Here is a 21437-nt window from a genome sequence, read left to right on the forward strand (position 1 = left end):
ATGATCAAGTAACAAGGAGATATGCAGACAACAAATGCACCTGAATAAATCCCAAGACACACAAAGAGGACAGACAACAACAGCAAATACAAACACATAACACAAGCATCTCTTTTCCCGCCGAATTTGCAGTAACACTCTGCGCCTGGCCCCGCCCACTCGGACGCGGGCGCGACCATTGCCGGCAAGAGAAAGGGGACGTTAAAGGAGGGCCGAGGTGTGTGGGGGGCAGAATGAGTTCAATAACGGCAGTCGTGGCGGGGGCGCTGGGTCAGGAGTGACTGAAGCGTCGGATGGTGATTGGAGGGAGGGAGCAATGCGGGGGTCGTGCGGGGTTTGGCGACGGCGGGTCCTCTCCGTCTCCCCCTTCCCCACTCGGCTGGGCCCGGCCCGCCGTCCCTTCCGCCGGCAGGTTCCGGGCGCGCGGAGGCGTCTCGGAGGAGCGCGGAGCCCGGGCTGACGGTGGGGGCGGTCGGTTCGCCAGTCACCCCCCACCCCCTCCGGGCCGCTCATGGCCGAGGCGCCGCGCCCCCCGGGGCCGACCGCCGAGCCGCTCTTCAAGGACGTGAAGTTCTTCGCGGTGGGGGACATCGATCCGGAGGTGAGCCGGGGGGGGGAGGAATGGAGGGTCCCGGGGGTGGTTCGGTCCGGGGAAGGGGAGTGCGGATGGGAGAGGGACCGACCGCTTCTTCCTCCCTCTTCGCATCCCTTGCCTCAGCCCGGACCCCGGGCCTAGCCTACCCCTGTTCCTACAGCTGGGGTCAGTGCAAGGCCTCGGGAGGTGGGGTGTCCCAGGACCTCTGTGTGCGTGTGATGTTGTTGCTTGCTCTTTTCCCTCCCACTTCTAGTTGTGCTTGCTAAATAGTGGGCTGTAGTTTTGGCATGCTATTTGAACAGGATGTGCTCAGTGTTCACTTCCTGCCATATAGTGGTTGTAAGCGGCGGGTGGTGATGGGGGGGGGGGCTAGTCTTGGTCTCTTGCTGTGTTTTGAGTTTGGCAGTAAAGGGTTGGATAGGGGTGCTAAATCAGGGCAGCCAAAATGAGAAGGATAGAGGGTAACTGCAACAAACACTGGAGAAGAAAGAATAGGAAAAACAACGGTAACATCCAGTGCAACGCAGCAGATACTGAACTATAGTTGAGAATAAAGTCAAATGCAAAGGTTCCAGATACAGAGAGAATGCTGGAAATACTCAGCAGGTTCACGAAACACTAGTAGAGAGAGAAACTTTTCATGTACACTGACTGTCCAAATAGTTGGATTTACAGTTTTGCTGATTAAACGATCTCAGTTCTTTGCATTTTGTTTGGATCAAAGTAGTGGAAGTGTTTTGGATGTGATATTTTAGGATTTTTTGCTTCAGTCATCAGTTAAAATAGTAATTACTGAAGTATAGCACCAGATTGAGTGTCTGCTGATGAATTTGTGGAAAATGGGAATCAGATATAATCTCACATGGATAGTTTTTGTTGGTATTGGTTTCTTATTGTCGCAGTGGAAAGCTTGCATACCGTTTATACAGATCAATTCATTAGACGGTGCATCAAGCTAGAACAAGGCAGAACTAGAACATGTGGAACAAAGTATTAAATCTACCAAAAAAGTGTAGTGAAAGTAAGCAATAAAGTGCAAGATCGTAACGAGGCAGATTGTGAGGTCAGGAGACCATCTTATCATACAAGAAGCTGTCCTTGAGCCTGGTAGTATGTTCTTTCTGGCTTTGGTATCTTAGGAAAGCTGTTGTTTCGTGCCTGTGAAGTACAATTCTTTATAAGTTGTAAAAACAAACAGTAGGTAAAAGTGTCCAGGGACCATTCAGAAATCTGACGGCGAGGGGAAGAAGCCGTACTTGTAACCATCAGAATCAGATTTATTCCCTCACTGACATAATGTGGAATTTGTTTTGCAGCAGCAGTTGAATGCAATACATAATCTAGCAGAGAAAAAATAAATAAAATAAAAAAATAAATAAGCAAATCAGTTACGTATACTGAATAGATTAAAAACTGTGCAAAAACAAATACTGTATATTTTTAAAAAAGTGAGGTAATGTCCAACGATTCAGTGTCCATTTATGAATCGGATGGCAGAGGGGAAGAAGCTGGTTCTGAATTGCTGAGTGGGTGCCTGCAGTATTCTGTACCTCCTACCTGATGGTAACAGAAAAGGGCATGCCCTGGGTACTGGAGCTCCTTAATAATGGATGCTGCCTTTCTGAGACACCACTCTCTGAAGATGTCCTGAATACTTTGTAGACTAGTACCCAAGATGGAGCTGACTAGATTTACAACCCTCTGCAGCTTCTTTCACTCCTGTGCAGTAGCCCCTCCATACCAGACAATGATGTAGCCTGTCAGAATGCTGTCCACGGTACAACTATAGAAGTTTTTGAGTGTATTTGTTGACATGCCAAATCTCTTCAAACTCCTAATAAAGTATAGCCACTGTCTTGCCTTCTTTATAACTACATCGATATGTTGGGACCAGATTAGATCCTCAGAGATCCTTGCTGAGGCAGGAGATCAGTCTAGTTAGTCTCAGCATTTCATCATTGTTGATGTCAGTGCTACATTAAGTCATTAAGGCAGCCCACATTATTCTTCTTAGGCAATTGATGCCTTTTGAAGCAAGTGGGAACTTGGGCCTGTAGCAGTGAGAGGTTGAAAATGCCCTTGAATACTCCCGCTAGTTGGTTTAGTTTTCAGCGCCTTACCACGTACTCCATCTGGACCTTCCACCTTGCGCGGATTCACTCTCTTTGAAGACAGTCCAGCATTGGCCTCTGAGACGGAGATCACAGGGTCATCAGGTGCAGCAGGGATCTTCACAGCTGTAGTTGTGAGTTGTGTTCTCCCTTTCAAAGTGTGCATAGAAGGCATTGAGTTCATCTGGTAGCGAAGCATCGCTTCCATTCATGATATTGGGTTTCGCTTTGAAGGAAGTAATGTCTTGCAGACCCTGCCAGAGTTGCCATGCATCCGACATCGCCTCTAACCTCATTCAAAATTGTCTCTTCGCCCTTGAGATAGCCTTCCGTAAATCATACCTGGTTTCCTGATACAGGCCTGGGTCACCAGACTTGAATGCCACAGACCTAGCCTTCAGTAGACGACGTACCTCCTGGTTCATCCGCGGCTTTTGGTTTAGGAGTGTACAGTAAGTCTTTGTGGGCACTCACTCATCCACAAGGTTTTAATGAAGTCAGTTACAACTGCAGCATACTCATCCAGGTTTGAAGATGAATCCCCGAATACAGTCCAGTCCACCAATTCAAAGCAGTCCTGTAGGCACTCCTGTACTTTCCTTGTCCAGACCTTCTTGGTGCTCACTACTGGTGCCGCAGCCTTCAGTCGCTGCCTATACTCAGGGAGTAGAAGTACAGCCAGGTGATCAGACTTCCCGAAGTGAGGGCGTGGAATAGCATGGTAGGCATTCTTGATGGTATGTGTGGCAATGGTCCAGTGTGTTGTTTCCTCCCGTATTGCAAGTGACCTGTTGATGGTAATTGCTTAGTGATTTTTTTTCAGACTGGTCTGGTTAAAATCTCCCAAAATGATGGTGAAGGCATTAGGGGGCATTGTTTCATGCATGTTGATCCCATTACTCAGATCATCTAAAGCCAGCTTGACATTGGCCTGAGGTGAAATGTAAACTGCTATCAAAATGACCCCGGAGAACTCCCGTGATAGGTAAAAAGGATGGCACTTTACTGCTAGATAATTCAGGTCTGCTGAGCAGAACTGGAACAGCACTGGACCATTCAGAAATTTGGCAGCAGAGGCACTGAAGCTTGTCATAATCCATTGAGAACAGGTTTTCAGTTTTCACTCTCTTCTCCCTGATGGTAGTAATGAGAAGGGACTGCATCTTGGATGGTGACATCTTTAGTGATGGATGCACCACCTTGAAATGATGCATTTTGAAGACACCCTCGATTGTAGGGAGGATTATGTCCATGATGGAGCTGGATGGGTCTATAGCGCTCCAGCTTCTTACGATCCTGTGCATTGGAGGCAAAATACTCAGCTGTGACGCTACTAGTCAGACGGAGGGCTTTCCACAATACATCTATAGAAATTTGGAAGTTTTATGACACCAAATTTCTTCAAGTTCCTCATGATGTGGAGCTGCTGGTAAGCCTTCGTCATATTTGCATCGATGTGTTTGGCCCAGGATGGATCCTCTGAGTTGTTAACGGTGAAGATATCGAAGATGTTCATGGTTTCTGCTGCCAAGACATCAATGAGGCCTGAATTACCCTTTCTGAACTGCTTTGTAGATGGAATTAGAAATGATCTGTCTGTAACTAGGAATTGAGGTTGAAATTAAAAGATTCTGGTTTATGGAATTCAGAATTAATCAGATGTGGGGGAAAAAAGTCTGGCTTCTGAGGGGGATGGAAATCTTTTAGTTTAATGGGCTTGGGGAGAGAAATTCAGTTGTGGTAATGAAGTTATCTTTCCAGTGGCTGAGTGTTGAATTGTGAGATTATCACGTTAAATAGAAACAGTATATTTTTCTTTTGACAGAACTATGGAATAGGCCTCTTTTTATTTTGAGATAAATTGTGAAAACCCCCCAAATTATTCAGGGATTTGTCTTTTTTCCCCTGCTGGAAATGTAATTGTTAATTTCAGATGCTGGAAAGCTGAAACAAAAATAGACAATACTAGAAATACTCAACAAGGACAGCAGAATTTATGGAATGAAAAACAGTTAAGGTTTTGGGTCCATGAGCTTTCTTTGACCTGTAAAGTTAACTCTGCACAGATGCTTCCTGATTTGTTGTGTATTAATATTAAAATATAAAGTTCCTTTGAGACCTGGTATATGCAACATCTGTAGATTGTTCTGTCTTGACTGGTCCTGTATTTTTCTGGAATCAGCCTGTATCTGTTTAAGATTTAAGTACTACCCCCCCCCCCCCCCCCCACCACAGGTAGGCTTGGTAACTTTTGGTCTGACCTGTGATTTACATTTCAGTGTTGTGATTATATTTTAGTGACCTGGATGGAAGCATTGGTGTTCTGACTAGTAAGTTTGTAGATGACATGAACATTGCTTGAGATGTGGATAGTGAGAAAGGTTGTCAAATGTTGCAGACAGATATTCATCAGTTGGAAATTTGGGCAGGGAAATGGTAGTAGAATTTAAGCCAGATCTTTTATGGGACATCAAATACAAGTATACAGTAAATGGCAGGACCCTTAGAGGCATTGATGTACAGTGGGATCTTCAGGTACAAGGCCTTAGCTATCAGAAGGAGATGAAACAGTATGCATGCCTTCATCAGTTGTGAAATTAAGCATAGAAACTGGAAAGTCGTCACAGTTTTAGTTGGTCCACATTTAGACTATTGTGTGCTGTTGTGATTGTACACTGTGTGAACAATATGGAGGCTTTAGAGAGGGTGAAAAAGAGATTTTACCAGGATGTTCATAGTTTAGTGTGAATTAGCTATAGGGAGAGGTCTGGCAAACTTGAATTGGTTTTGCTGGAGAGTTGGACATTAAGGGGGGTATATACTGATAGAAATAGATAGCATTTGTGAGACATGGATAGGATAGACAGTTTTTCTAGTGTGGAAATGTTAAATACTAGAAGACATAGGCGAGAGTTTATGGGAGATTTATGAGGCGAGTTTTCTTTTCAAGTTATAGTTGTCTGGAGCGTATTGCTGAGGAATCGATACTAGTTGTTGAAAGAACAATATTTAAGTAGCATTTAGGGAGTAGAGAGATACTGGGGAAAAAAAGGATTTGTTTAGATTGGCGCTGTGGTGGTACAGATGAGCATTCAAGGGCTTGTTTCTGTCCTGTCCGCTGTTCTGACACTTCTATTTGCCTGACATCTTTAAGCAAAGCGACGTTTCAGTTTTATCAAACAAAAGGAAACTGAGCTACCTGGAGATATTTGGCAAGAAGCCAGGTCAGAAATTGACTTCAAGGAATTTCTTGCAGAATGGAAAGGAAAGATTTAGGAGCAGAGTTTTAGTGAGGACATTTTTGGACCAGGTTTTGGTTGTGGCATGAGGACCAAAGGCCAGAAATTAGAGTTTGTACCTCAGTCTGATAGAGGAGAGTGGAGTTGGGCATGAGCTAGGCTATGGAGGAATTGAAAACCGAGATAGATCTTAATCTCACGATGTTGCTCAGCATAAAAGTTAGGGTATGAAGCATGTAGCTGATGGGCGAAAGGAATAGGCAGCTGATGTTTGGATGACCTCAGTTTTACAAAGAGTGGATTAAATGAAGAGTTCATTAAGGTACACATGAGTAAGTTTCATCCATAATCTTGGTGATTACTGAGATCTGCATTTGATCATAATCTTGTTTTATTCATCTACCTGATTCATTTTATCCATTGCATCTTTCAGAGTTTGTAGTTTTAACAAGTTGTCAATTCTTTCTGAGGTAGGAGACTGTAAAATGTGTTTTCCTGCTGTAAAATATTATGGACATAACAGATTGTGAAGAGATTATGCTGGGTTGTGTAAGACTGTGTGACTGTGCAGTTCTGAAAATGAGTATATTTGAAAGTGGCTTTGCACATTACTGGGAAAACTATTACAGCTAATTAATTGGAGAAACAAGTCTGGTGTTTTTATAAAAGTAATATTTGTAAGCTTGTATTTGAGAGGAGGGTGAAGCAGTAAATGTGTCTGACTACCACTTTTGAAGAACTTGGGCATCCTAGAAGTTTGACCAAGAGCAAGACTTTAGTTAGTAATGATTTCAATTGAGTTGGAACTAGTTATCTGGCTGTGTTGTTTAAACAATTCAGAGGAACTCAATTGCCGTAAACCTGCTGTATTTGGGCCCTTATTTTGCTGCACGTCTGATTGAAATGGGAAGCATTTGAGCCATCAGACAGTATCCTCATTTCTTTTGTACAAAGCAGTAACTTTATTTTCATCTTACTAGATGGAATGCTGTTAATGCCAAGTGGTGCTGATTTTTGCATTTTAGATGAAAGACTGCTAAGTTGAAGTAATTCAACATGCCTTTCATCTGTTCGATGTTTTTAGGTATGCGCAGGTACAAAATATCCTTGCGCTTTTGCTTTCCATTAATATACCTTGGAGCCGGGACAAATGTGAAACCTCTGCCAGAATGACAGGTGGCTCCACTTGAGGCTGGTAAGTAGAGGATTAAGCAGGCACCTGCAGGAGCTGGTAATGGTTGGCTGAGTGTTAGTGAATGAAGAAATATTAGCAAGTGGTACCTGAACTTAATTGGAGAATTAGCCATCAGCTTATGAAACCAGTGAGGCACAGTTCAGAACAATATAGAATTACATCAAATCCATGACATGAACATCTGTTTGGCTCTATGCTTCAAATAAATATTCTCACAGCAGTTCTTTGTTGCCTAACTTCTGAATAAAATGTATCATGTTGGTGCTGATCAGATTTATTTATCAGTGTCTCATATGATGTGAAACTTGTTTTTACAGTAGCAGTACAGTGTAAAAACAAAGTTACTATAAATTACAAAACTGATAGTGTAAGAATAAAGAAATAATAAACTTCTGTTCATAGACAGTTCAGAAATGCAGTGGAGGGGGCACAATGCTATTAGTGCGATGCTGTTCTAGCTCAGGCTCAATTTCAATGCCGTCTAAGGACCTTGTATGTCAACATAATGTACTGGTTGGGCACAGGAGTACATTCAGCCAGAGACTCATTCCTCCAAGATGCAGCACAGAGCGTCATAGGATGTCATTCCTGCCTGTGGCCATCAAACTTTACAACTCCTCCCGTGGAGGGTCAGACACCCTGTGCCGATAGGCTGGTCCTGGACTTATTTCATAATTTACTGGCATAATTTACATATTACTATTTAACTATTTATGGTTCTATGACTATTTATTATTTATGGTGCAACTGTAACGAAAACCAATTTCCCCCTGGGATCAATAAAGTATCACTATGACTATTCCTGTGACTGTGTGGGTTTCCTCTGGGTGCTCCGGTTTCCTCCCCCCGTTTGAAAGATGTACCAGTTAGGTTAGCTTGTCATTGTAAATTGTCCTGTGATTAGCCTAGGGTTAGGTGGTTGGGTTGCTGGGCGATGTGCTGTATCTCCAAATTAAAAACAACTAAATTTTAAAAACCTGTTGCTGAGTATTCGTGTGGGTTTTCAGGCTCCTGTGTCATCTCCCCAGTGGTAGTAACTGGAAGAGGGCATGTCCCAGTGATGTGAGTCTTTAGCGATAGGTGCTGCCGTTTGCGTTGTGCTCATGATGGAACTAGCTGAGTCTGCAATCTTTGGCAGTCCTGTGTATCGGAGCCTCCATTCCAGGCTGAGATGCAACCAGTCAGAATGCTCTCCATGATACATCTGGAGAAATTTGTAAGAGTCTGCGATGACATACTGAATCTCCTCACTCCTAACAAAATGGAGCTGCTGGTATGCCTTCTGTGTGATTGCATCAGGGTGTTGGGACAAGGATAGATCCTCTGAATTGTTGAACAGGAAATTTAATACCCTTTCTACTGTTGATCCCTCTGACGACTGGTGAGTGTCCTCCCAACTTCCCCTTTTTGAAGTCCACAATCAGCGCCTTTGTCTTGCTGATGTTGTGTGTGAGAATGCTGCGATACCAATCAGCTGATCTCTCACTCCTGTGTGCCTCCTTGTTGCCATCTGAGATTGTACCAATAACAGAGGTGTTATCTACAAATTTATAGATGGTGCTTGAGCTGTGCTTAGCCACACAATCTGCGTGTAGAAAGAATATTGGGTTTATTATTGTCGGTGTACTGAGATACAGTAAAAAGCTTGTTTTTACAGTTCATACAGATCAAATAATTAGACTATACATTGAAGCAGAGCAAGGTAAAACAATGCAATATAAAGTGTAAATGGTACAGAGCCTATCTTATCATTACAAGAGGTATATTCAAGTCTGCTGTGTACATACACCTACTGATGCTTCTGGACACATCTTCAGTGATGTTCCTAGAATCATCAGGTGTTTCAGGTCTTTCAACAGCATACAACCTCCTCCAGGTGACCCAGCCGGGGCTGATCAGACCCCAGCTTGTGTCCAGATGGCTAGCTACTTATGACTCCATGACTCCCCTTTTTTGAGCCACAGCCATCTTGAGGCCCTCTCTGCCACATCGGTGGTACTGCAGATGGTTCTCTTCTTCCTCTCTCCCTCGATGCCCAAATTGCTGAAGGCTCTAGCTAAGGAATGGGCTGCGAATCCCCTACAACCAGCCTCCACTGGGAGACACCTCGCTCTCCATCCAGCCAGCTGACAGTTGCTGACCAGTCCTGCGTACTTGGAGAGCTTCCTTTCAAAGGCCTCTTCCAAGTGATCTTCCCATGGGACTGTCAGCTCCAGCAGCACCACTTGATTAGTAGACTCAGACACTAGGATAATGTCTGGTCGCAGGGTGGTGGCTGCGATATGGTTGGGGAACTTCAGCTGCCGTTCGAGGTCCACCAACAGCTGCCAGTCCCTTGCAGAGGTCAGGTTGCCTGCAGATGTTCTTTTGCGGGTATTAGCTGCTCCCCAGCCCCAGCTCTGACAAAGGCAATGGTCTGCTTGGAGGGTCGGGACTGCTTCGCCCACTCAACTCCTGTGCAGATGGCTTCAGTGATGGTCTTCAGGACCTGATCATGCCTCCATTGGTACCATCCCTCACCAAGTGCCCTTGCATAGCCGCTGAGGATGTGCTCCAGGGTTCCTCACTTGCAGCACAGTGGGCACGCAGATGACTTCTGCCTTGCCCCATGTGTGCAGGTTTGATGGGCTTGGAAGCACACCGCACACTGCCTGGATGAGAAATTGGATGCAGTGTGGTTCGGCTTTCCAAAGATCAGCCCAGGTCACTTTCCTCTCAACTGCATTCTTCCAAGTCCAAGCTCCCTGTTGCTTCATTCCCACCGCCTTGCAGGTTCTCGTCTCCTCCACTACTGCTCTCACCTCCTCCTGAACTAGATGATGCTTTTCCTTCCCTCTGATGTCCATTTGGGGAAGTGGAAAGGATCCTAGCCCAGCTCGGCCTCGTGTGACCACTCCCACCAGCCTCCTGTAACGCAGCCTTGCCTCTGCTTCCTGAACAGCTTCCTCTGCCCTCCTCTTCCTGCCAGTCCTCACTTGGATCCCTGCTCTAGCCACCTTCGGATCACTTGAGTCCCTATACTGTAGCACCTCTCTGGCTCTTGTTACCTTGAATTCTTCCTCCAAGGATTTGAAGGGCAGTTGCAGTTTGTTGTGGTGTCCATCGAGTGCGATGCTGCTCAGGTTCTTTGGCAGCCCCAGCCATCTGAGGTGGTTGCTAACCCTCTTCCCTAAGGTTTCAACTGTCGAGATCGGAACTGCATAGACGAGGAGGGGCCACAGGGTTCTGGGAAGAATGCCATGCTGATACACCCAGCCTTTAAACTTCCCAGGTAGGCCAGACTTGTCCACAGATTTCAGCCAGCCATCTAACTCGGTGCAGGTTGCCTGAATGGATGTTGTGTCCCTTAAGGAGCTGTCAAAAACCTTGCCTAAGCTCTTGACTGTGATGGTTGGGATGGCTGTGCCTGCGATGCTGAACCGGAACTTGATCTCCACCTTTCCTTTCCTGAGTACCATCGATCTTGATTTGGCTTGTTTGAAAGGCAACCGGGCCCACTCCACCAGCTTTTCGAACCCTTGCAAAATCCACTGGCAGCCTGGGACTGACCCTGATTAATAGCAGGATAGAAGCTGACCTTGAGCCTCGTGATATGTGCATTCCAGCTTTTGTATCTTCTGCCCAGTGGCAGAGGGAAGAAGAGAGAAGTGGGTGGGGACTTGATTATGCTGGCTGCTTTAGTGAGTTAGTGAGTCAGTGATAAGTGTAGACAGTCCATGGAGGCTGTTTTCAGTGATATGCTGAGCTGTGTCTACAACTCTGCAGTTTCTTGTGATCACGTGCAGAGCATTTGCCATACCAAGCCGTTATGTATCCAGATACAATACTTTCTATGGGGCATTGATAAAAATTAGTAGGGTTAACAGGGACGTGGCAAATTCCTTGCTTCCTGAAGAAGTAGAGGCATTGGTGAGCTTTCTTGGCTGTGACATCATAGAGTCATAGAACACTGCAGCTCAGAAACTGACCCTTTGGCCCGTCAAGTCCATGTTGAACTATTGATCTCCCTTCAGTTTGCACCCAGACCATAGCCTTTCATATCTCCTTCATGTAGCCATCCAAACTTCTCAAATGTTAAAATTGAACTGGTATCCACCGCTACTATTGCCAGCTTGCTCCACACTCTGACCACCCTCTTGGTGAAGAAAGACATTTGACCCTTAACCCATGACCTGTAGTTCATCTCACCCAACCTCTGGGTGGGGGTGGGGGAAGTCTTGCTTACATTACCCCATCTATACCTTTCATAATTTTGTATATCTGTCAAATCTCCCCTCATTCTCCTATACTCAGAGCAGTATGGTTAAAGCTATATTCTTGAGGGTAATTGGAACGGATCTGATAATCTAGCTGGTGATTAATTCATACTCAGCTTCTGATTTTGTTTCGCTTTGCTTTATACGTGAAGATTGACTTACCTGGGCTCTGGTTAATGGTCAGTTACCTTCATTGCACCTTATTGACAGACATGAATATGCAATATAAATTTATTTGCGTCATGCCTCTAATTCAAAGCTTCCAAAGTACTGTTGATGTGCAAATGAGGAAATGAACATTAACTGTTGATTGTGTAAACCACGCAGAAAATACTTCTGGAAATTAGGGGATAGTAATAATTTTTACATTTTTATTGCATATTTGGGATACCCCCACCGCCCCAAGCACTTCACAGCCTGTGTCATTTTTAAATTTGGAAGTATGGCAAGCTCTCACAGTTGGTGATGTGTTAATAATCGGATAATCTGCTTTAGTTACATGAAATCTGCTCGAAGAACTCAGTAGGTTGAGCAGCATTGGTGGGAAGTTGTCAACATTTGCATCAAAAACCCTCTGTCAGTTTATAGAAACATAGAAAATAGGTGCAGGAGTAGGCCATTTGGCCCTTCGAGCCTGCACCGCCATTTATTATGATCATGGCTGATCATCCAACTCAGAACCCCGCCCCAGCCTTCCCTCCATACCCCCTGATCCCCGTAGCCACAAGGGCCATATCTAACTCCCTCTTAGATATAGCCAATGTACTGGCCTCAACTGCTTCCTGTGGCAGAGAATTCCACAGATTCACCACTCTCTGAGTGAAGAAGTTTTTCCTAATCTTATGTTGCTCCAGATTCCAGTATCTGCAGTCTCTTGTGACTCAATCTGTTTTCATGATTGTGTTTGAGGGGTATATGTTGATGAGAGCAATAAAAATAACTCTCCCATTTAAAATTTTTGCCCTCTCACCTTAAGCCCTTGCTTTCTAGTTTTGGACTCCTCAAAATGACACCTCATTTTATAGACCTTTATAGGTATGCCCCTCAACCTCCTGTGCTTCAGGAGAAGACATCCCAGCCTATCTAGTATCTCCCTTTAACTCAAGCCCTCCAGTGTGGTAACATCCTTGTGAATCTTTTCTACGCTGTCTGAGCTTAATGACATCCTTTCAACAAGGTAACAAATGTGGTCTCATTAACATCATTCCAGTTGTTACATGACTTAACCAACTCTTGTACTCATTGACCTAACCAGGGATGTTAAGCATGTCAAATGACTCCTCTACCACCCTGTCTTGTGTCACCATGTTCAGTGACTTCTACCCCCGGGACTTGGTTCTACAACACTCTTGCTGTGCCATTTACATTGTCTATCCTGCCTGGATTAACTTGGCAAATTTATTTATTGAGGTACAGCATGAAATAGATCCCGGCCCTTTGAGCCATGCTGCCCAACGATCAGCCAATTTAATCCTAGCCTAATTACGGGATAATTTACAGTGACCAGTTAACATGTCAACTGGTATGTTTTTGGATGGGGGGAGGAAGCTGACGTCACATTTGTCGGACTTGTATTCCATTTGCTATCCGTGGACCATTGTCCCGATTAATCCAGATCTTGTTGTGAATTTGGATAACAATTTTCACAGTTCACTGCACCACCAATTTTGCCCAACAATCGCCTGGTTTAATCAACACTCACAACACGCTGGAGGAACTCGGCAGGTCGGGCAGCATCCATGGAAAAAATCGGTCGACATTTCGGGCCGGAACCCTTCGTCAGGACTGGAACCTACCAGCCTTCTCCTTCCCACCCTCCCCCCACTTTCTTTATAGGGCCTCTGCCCCTTCCCTCTACAGTCCTGACGAAGGCTTCTGGCCTGAAACGTTGACCGATCTTTTCCACGGATGCTGCCCGACCTGCTGAGATCCTCCAGCATGTTGTGAGTGTTGCTTTGACCCCAGCATCTGCAGATTATTTTGTGTTTACCCCTGGTTTAATTCTAGCCGATTTACAATGACCAATTAACCTACCCACTGGTACATCTTTGGTCTGTGCGAGGAAACCTGCACGGTCATGGGGAGTGCGTACAAACTCCTTGCAGGCTGCTGCAGGAATTGACCGTGGGTCGCTTACTGTAAAGCATTGTGCTAACCACTGCACTACCATGCCACCCAATAAATGATGAACAACAGAAGACCTAACATCATTCCCTATGCACCCATTGGTCACATAAAATATCTACCATCAAGCATCCATTTGTGTAAGCTTGCTGTCTGACTGGTGTGATAACTCGAGTTGAGTCTCTCACCATTGGGTGGCCCAGAACACACACACACACACACACACACACACGTTTGTAAACACAATATTTGTTCTGCTGTCTCTTATCCCTGGCAGGGAACTTGGCATCAGCAGATCCTCTGAGGAAACAGTAGCAGTATGAATGAGATGCTTTGTCTGGTAGAGTTGTTCAGAAATGTGTTTACATTTTTGATAGAATGATTTGTCTTCAAAAGTATGGAAACAGTTTAACTAGCGAGTCTCAGCACGTATAAATGAAATTTTCCCAGCCATTCATTTCAATGGTCGTTGTAGTTTTTCAGATATTGCTTTATATGGTAGTTTCATTAATCAGAAATAATTCAGAAAAAAATTTAGAAACAATGCCGAAAATATTTCATGGGTTGGATAACTGCTGAGAAAGAAACAGTGTAACATTTCAGTTGTAATGAAAGGTCATCAGCCTTAAAACTCTCTCCATGGGTGCTGCCCAACATATCCAGTATTAACAGCATTGTCTGCTCTTATTTAAATTTTGAGCATCTGTAGTATTGTACTTGCTGACTAATTTGTATGTTCTGCAAAGTATTTGCACTTTTGAGATGTTATGCTTTAAATAAGCTTGTTTTGTGTTAATCATCAGTTAGCTGAAAAAAAAGTGGCCGATTCTTTTAATAATTTGTTGGACTTGCATATTGTGAGAGTGAGCAGTTTCAAGTTCCTGTCAAGATCTCTGAGACCGAACCTGGTCCCAACATATCAATGCAATTATAAAGAAAGCAAGGCAATGACCATACTTCATTAGGAGTATTTGGTATGTCTACAAGTACTCAAAAACTTCTATAGATGAACCATGGAGAGCATTCTGACAGGCTGTATCACTGTCTGGTATGGGGGGGAGGGGGCTACTGCACAACACCGAAAGAAGATGCAGAAGGTTGTACAGGTTTCCCCCGCCATCCGAAGGTAGAGTGTTCCTATGAAACGGTTCGTAAGCCGGAATGTCATAAAGCGAAGAAGCAATTACCATTAATTTATATGGGAAAAATTTGTGAGTGTTTGCAGACCCAAAAAATAACATACCAAATCATGCCAAATAACACATAAAATCTAAAATAACAGTAACATACAGTAAAAGCAGGAATGATATGATGAATACACAGCCTATATAAAGTAGAAATACTTTTCCACGATCATTGCTGCACTGTCCACCGTAGCAAAAATCTCATGCAAGCGCTCTTGGCAGAAACATGGCACAAGCGCCATTAGCAAATACACAGCACAAGCGCTCTCCAGTAACCTTTAAGCTATGAAGCTGCCATACCAAATAACACGTAAAAATACATAGTCAATATATAGTAGAAATAATGTATGTCCAGTGTAGTATCACTTACTGGAATCGGGAAGTCAGCGCCGAGCACACTGATGATGGTGTGTTAGGCTGAGTCGTCGGAGGGTGGGGTGGTGCAGTGGCCCCCACCCTCTGGGTAGCGAACTAATACCGATCTGCAAAGAATGCAGGGGTACAACGGCAACGCAATCGGCAATCGACTCTGATCTGGGCCGACATTTACGTGTCGGGCGGCACCTAATTAATTAGCTTGTTTATTTCGGCTTTTTTTCTTAAGGTGTGCTGGGTGCATCCTGGCTACCGCTCACAACACGCTGGAGGAATTCAGCAGGTCGGGCAGCATCCATGGAAAAGATCGGTCGACATTTCGGGCCTGGCTCCGCGAGGATGTTGTCAGGCCTAGATGGACCCAGTAATAGGGAGAGGTTGGTCAGGCTAGGCCACTACCTGGAATATAGAACAACGAGGAGTGACCTAATGGCAGCGTTTAAAAGTTGAGATGTATAGATAAGGTGGGTGATGAGCCTTTCCCCCAGGGTAGAGGAGTCCAAACCTAGGGGGGGGCATAGGTTTAGGGAGAGGGAGGAAAGATGTGTAAGGATCTGAGGAGAAACTTTTCCACATGGAGTGCTGAGTACATGGAATGAGCAAGGAAGTGGTTGAGGGAGGTAAGTGGTATCACTTTAAGAAGCACTTGGATACGTAGGTGGAGGGGAATGGTTTAGAGAGAAATGGGCCAAATGCAGGAAATTGGGACTTGCCAAGTGGTCACCATAGATTTGTTGGGCCGAAGAGCGAATGTGCTACATTGCGCTGCCTCTGTGATTATATGGGATTGCTCAGAAAACCAGCATAGACTTGTGCCCTCCCACTCTGTAATGTAATTTAGAAATATCCAGTTCCTGTGGTCTCTAAGCATTCTTAATTAGAATGACAAAAGCTAATCACTAATTGTGTGTAGATGCCAGGTGTAAACAGCTAAGCATTTGGTGCATTGTGTGAGTTAGCTGAATTTATTGAAGGTGCTGTTTGCAATACTAAAGGAAAGTTAGTGTGTGGTGTGACAATATCCTATAGATTATTCATTATGGACTGTGCCTTTAAGAACCCTGCCTATGGGAAAGAGAAAGCTGTACAGCACAAACAGCTTGTTACAGAGAGCGAGAGGGGCGAAGACTGCTCACAGTTTCTTTGGGATTTATGCAAAGACGCTGCCAGCTTCTGGGTTCCTACAGAGAGAGAGGGGAGGAGCTACGTGATGGACAGCTGGTGTTCTGCACAACAGTACTTAAACCAGCGTAGTTGCTTGTTTCGCAGGACACACAGACGAGACGCATAAAGGCTGGTGACGAAAGAGTCACTGAACGCTTTGAGTGCCCATGAGGGTGGGTTGTGGATCGATCAGTGGTCATCGCCATGCGTGTAAGGGCGACCCTATGGAATCTACCGGTGTGTCTAACCCTTGCCTGGGTTGGTAGATTATCACTTGAAGATGGCGCTTTTAAGTTGGTCAAGTTTGGCTAACTTGGAAGATTTGGAAGACACACAGAGACACAGAAAAAACGGACACTGGATGAGCTTTGAGTGCCCACGAACAGGTGGTTTTTGTGGATCGATCGGGAGAATCGACCAGTGGCTCTCGCAGTGTAGAAAAGGTGGCCGATGGAAAGCTATCAGTGTGTTTAACCCTTGCCTGGCTTGATAGTTTTACCACGTGAAGACGGTACCTTTAGTGTGATCACATTTGGTGACCTTAAAGGAGTTCGGAGGACAATGGGAAGAATCGACGGCATTGGCTTACTTGGATAACAAATCACCTCTCTCTCTCTCTCTCTCTCTCTCTCTCTCCCCTCAGTTCTACTCAACTCAATGTCACAAACTGAACTGACTTCATTTACATGCCATCGTAAGACTATCAATTACCACCTAAGTTTGGGTTTTGTATTTACACACTTATATATGCATAAACTCTGCTAACCTGTTTGATTTCTCTGGTTTTATGTTACTTTATTGCGTAGTTATTAATAAAATAGTATTAGTTAACAGCAAGGTGTGTTCTGTTTCTGCTGATTCTTTTAACCCGTTACGGGGGTACGTAACAACGGAAATTGACCATTCATCGAGCCAACTGGACATCATAAAGCCATAATTGATAAAGACAATGGACCAGCGTTTTAACAAGAAGCTGTTGAAGCATATTTGTTCAAAGTTTAGAAAGCTCAAAGTGTATCTCTCCAATGGGTGATGTAAACTTATTCTTTTTGTTCCTTACACTCACTTTCCAGACATCACAAATCATTTTACAGCCAAATAGTTTTGGAGTGCTGCCACTGTTGCAACAAAAAAAAAAACACTAATAGTGATGAAATAATTTTTACAATGTTGAATGAACAATTAAATATTGGATAGAGCCTGAGGATAGCTGGTTGACTTGTTGTGCTGAGAATAAAGTCACAGGAGAGGCACTGAAGTTAGTGGATATTGAAGTGTTTTTATTCAGCAAAAGCAAGCAACAGGCATCATATTGGGAGAAGAGGGCTGTGTGACCCAATGTTGTGACTTTTTTTAATACGCTAAAGGTCAAAGGTAACAGCAGGACAATCTTATAGTTAAAGTGTATCTACAGTGCTTCCTTTGAATTACATACAGATTTCAAACACCCTTGCACCCACACCCCAGACACCCAAAATGAATGTAAATGCCCACATTCATGCATATGCAGGCATCTGAGGTCTAAGTGGAGTGTTTATTGACCCCCCCCCCCCCCCACCTGCAGCTCCAGGAAGCCCATGGTCTGAGCTGCATATTAAATTCAATCTGCAGTTCGCATTCAAATTTAAGAAAGCTGCTACTGAACTTACAGACCCGCTTCTGAAATAGTGTCAGAGGATCATTTATGTCCAGAGAGATGAGGTGAGCCCTTGATTTATCAGAGCCTCATCTGAAAGATCGTGCATTTATTGATTTGTAATAGTTATTATAAAGCAGGTTACTTACCAAATTATTTTTTCCGGTCCATCGGTTGAAATTATTTCACTCTTGAATTCTGGTTTTGCAGGAGGTGAGATGTATTTTGTCATTCCCACATGAATTTTACTGTGACTAATTATTAGAATATTAGAACATTAGAAAATTTTTGACAAGAACAGGCCATTCAACCTAAAAAAGCTTGCCGAATTCCTATTCTCAAAGTGTGTTAAAATAACGATTGAGATCTTTGGAGTCATCCCTGCACTCCATTACCTTCTGTACAACTGAAGATTGTATTGCTTTCTCTTTCTGTTCTGACAAAGAGACTTGAACAGAAATATTAATTGTTCCTTTATCCTTGGATATTGCCTGAGCTGCTGAATGTTTCCAGAATTTTCTGCTTTTTTGAGGTTTTCACCATATAGAGTGGTCCCCCCCCCCCCGACCTACGCTAATCAATGTCTGTGAATAATTTGGGGAAAAAGTCTTAAGATTCTGTTAGCTAAGGAAGTGTTAATTCTTAAAGAACACTGTCAAAAGTCCAATGTTTTTGCTCATTTTATTAGCCATATTTAACCAGTTATTAAGTGCTAAGTTTTCTTGACTTTTCCCTTCTGAAAGTGGTTTGCACTGTACTGAGTTCAGAATTAATCTCATGGATCTTGCCAGGTTCCAGTTTTGTATACAATGTTTAACGGATGTTAAAATTCACGCCCTTTTATTCTGCTGCTTTGACTTAATTTGAAGTGATTAAATAGGTTCATCTTGTCTATACTTATTTCTCTTCAGAAAACGAAGTGACTCATGCTGTCTGCATGTGAAGTTTCATTCTGGGCACATGCAGTGTGAACTTTGAAATTCAGTTGTATTTTTTCCCTACAGCCAGCAGATGTTTACAGTTTGCTTTCCTTTGAATTAGGTGATTCAGCTGCTGAAAGTTGGAAAAGCAAAAGAGGTTTCCTATAATGCTTTGGCAACACACATCATTGCAGAGGATGGTGACAACCCTGAAGTTGGGGAAGCACGGGAAGTGTTTGATCTGCCAGTAGTTAAGGTAAACTTTGTATTCTTTAGTAAATCTGTCGTTTCAATAAAATGTTTTAAAGCTGTTAAATAACTTATTAAAAGTGTCATGTTTATTTTTCTCTCAAGTCTATTAGCTGAATTAATACCCAAATTTGCTCCAAGATTTAAATATCAAAAGTAAGAGTTTAATTCAGTATTGACTGGTCCTCCATTTCCTTGCACCTTGTGAAGTGTTTTCAGATTTTAGGCTGCAATTTCCATGAGCCTTGCAAAATAACAGGACAGTATAGAAGAAAGACTGCAGTCTATCAAATGACTATTGTCCCTCAATAACCACAGAGGAGCAGATAAGTGAGCAGATTTTGGAAAGGTTTAGGATTAACAGGGTTGTTATAGGTGATTTAGTACTAGGTAATGAACCTGGTCAGGTAACAGACCTGTCCTTGGGTGAACATTTTGGAGATAGTGACCATAACTCCCTGATGTTCATCTTTGCCATGGGCAAGGATAGGAGCAGATGGTACAGGAGAGTACTTAATTGTGGGAAGGCTAGTTACAATGGTATTGGAACTTGGAAGTGTAAACTGAGAACAGAGGTACTCAGGGAAATGCACAGCTGAAATGTGGAGGTTATTTCGGAAGCACGCATGGGGTTCTGGATAGGTTTGACCTTTTGAGGTGTCAAAAGGATGGTAAGGTGACAGAATCATGGTTGACAAGAGAAGTAGAACATTTAGTCAGTAGGAAGAAGGAAACATACTTGAGGTTTAAGAAGCAAAAAAGCGATCAGGGCTGTTGAGAGTTATAAGGTAGTCATGAAGGAGCTTAAGAAAGGTCGATAGAGCTGGAAGGGGACATGAGAAAACCTTTGAGTAGGTTTAAGGAAAACCTAAGGCAGTCTACACATACATGAAGAACAAGAGGATGACTAGGGTCAGGGTAGGACTGCTCAGGAATAAAGGAGGAAACATGGCCTGGAGGCAGAGGAGGTTGGGGAAGTCTCTAATGAATACCTTATTTCCATGGCCATCAGAGAGAGGGACTTTGACGGATGTGAGTTCAGCAGAGAACAGGCTAATGTAGTTGGTGTCAAGGTTAATAAAAAGGCTGTATAGGCACTTTTGATAAAGTGAGGATAGATAAGTCCCGAGGGCCAGACAGGATATATCACAGGTTACTACAGAAAACGAGGGAAGAGATTGCTGGGGTTTTGACAATAATATTTGTGTCCTCCCTGGCTATGGGAGTAGTACCAGATTGCTAATAGCAAATGTTCCAATGTTTAAGAGAAGTAATAGGGTTATTCCTGGTAATTATAGACCAGTGAATCTAGTATCTATTATAGAGGATGCTTGGGGTGAGGATTTATGAGCATTTTCGTGAAGCATAGTCTGTTAGTGGCAGGCAGTATAGCTTTGTGAAGGCCAAGTCATGCCTCACAAGCCTAATTTTGTCTTACTCCAATGTTTGGTGTTCTGTGAGGATTGGTGCACTTTTAGGGAAAGCTGATTTTCTGCCCCTCTGTAAAAGCGCAATGCAAGTAATGCACATCTGTGACAGCTGAAGATTATCGAATGTTTAAAGTAGAAATACAAAGTTAAAACAAGGAAAAAAAACACTTAACAAAAGTCACCTGCTCTCTTAAATATGCTGATGATAATGTATTGTTTCTGATTTTATAATCTGCAAGAGAAGATTATTTGAGAACTTTTATATTAAAAAAAATGCTTAAATCAAGTTAGATCTTTGGTCTGAAATACTACATAAGGTTTTTGAAGATTTCAGATGTATTATTTACAGTTTTTTTGGGGCTGTCAGGATCTTAGATGAAAGGCTTTGTGTTTTCTCAAGGATTTGAGTATAATTGACTGTCTCCTCCATACTTGTCCTTGTGTGGTGGTGATGCTGTCAACCAATGTGCACAGTCTCTAGATCAGGGTTCTTAACTTGAGAATCCGTGAATTTGGATGGGGATAAAAATTACGTCTTTATTTTCTCTAACCTCTAACCGAAATTTATGAATGTACGTAGGCAACAGACAGACCACAGAAGTATTAGCAGTACCTGTGACTTTGTCACCAGTAGAGGTCACAATTGGAGTTTAACTCAAAAAGCCTTGGAGAATTCTGGTGTTCCTTGAGAGAAGCCTATATTCATGTTGTAGAGCAAGCTGTGGAGGCTTTAATTCCATTTGCAACAGCATATCTTTGCAAACCAGGATTTTCAACACTTGTAGCCATTAAAACAAAAAAACTAAAATCGATTAGATGTCCAACATGACATGCGTGTTGCTTTGTCAAGACACCCCCCCCCCCCAACCAGGTTAAATGTTTTTATTCAGGCTGAGCAACAACAGCCTTCACACTGATATGTCTTTAAGAAATAAAATATAATTTTAACCTGCATTTTA

The 21437-nt window shown here is 43.4% G+C and overlaps 1 protein-coding gene across 2 annotated transcripts in view; it reads left to right on the top strand.

Annotated features, from left to right (window-relative positions):
• Window positions 1–376: 376 nt before the first annotated feature.
• The window catches only part of paxip1 (PAX interacting (with transcription-activation domain) protein 1), a 140593-nt gene continuing 119532 nt past the window's right edge, over window positions 377–21437 (top strand). For both annotated transcript variants that reach the window (XM_072254061.1, XM_072254062.1), the window contains exons 1-2: window positions 377–601; window positions 18921–19055. In XM_072254061.1, the coding sequence (XP_072110162.1) occupies window positions 512–601; window positions 18921–19055 (225 nt within the window). In that variant the 5' untranslated portion in view covers window positions 377–511. The remainder of the gene's footprint in view (window positions 602–18920; window positions 19056–21437) is intronic.

The sequence above is a fragment of the Mobula birostris genome, chromosome 3 (genome assembly GCF_030028105.1).
Source record: "Mobula birostris isolate sMobBir1 chromosome 3, sMobBir1.hap1, whole genome shotgun sequence".
Taxonomy (NCBI): domain Eukaryota; kingdom Metazoa; phylum Chordata; class Chondrichthyes; order Myliobatiformes; family Myliobatidae; genus Mobula; species Mobula birostris.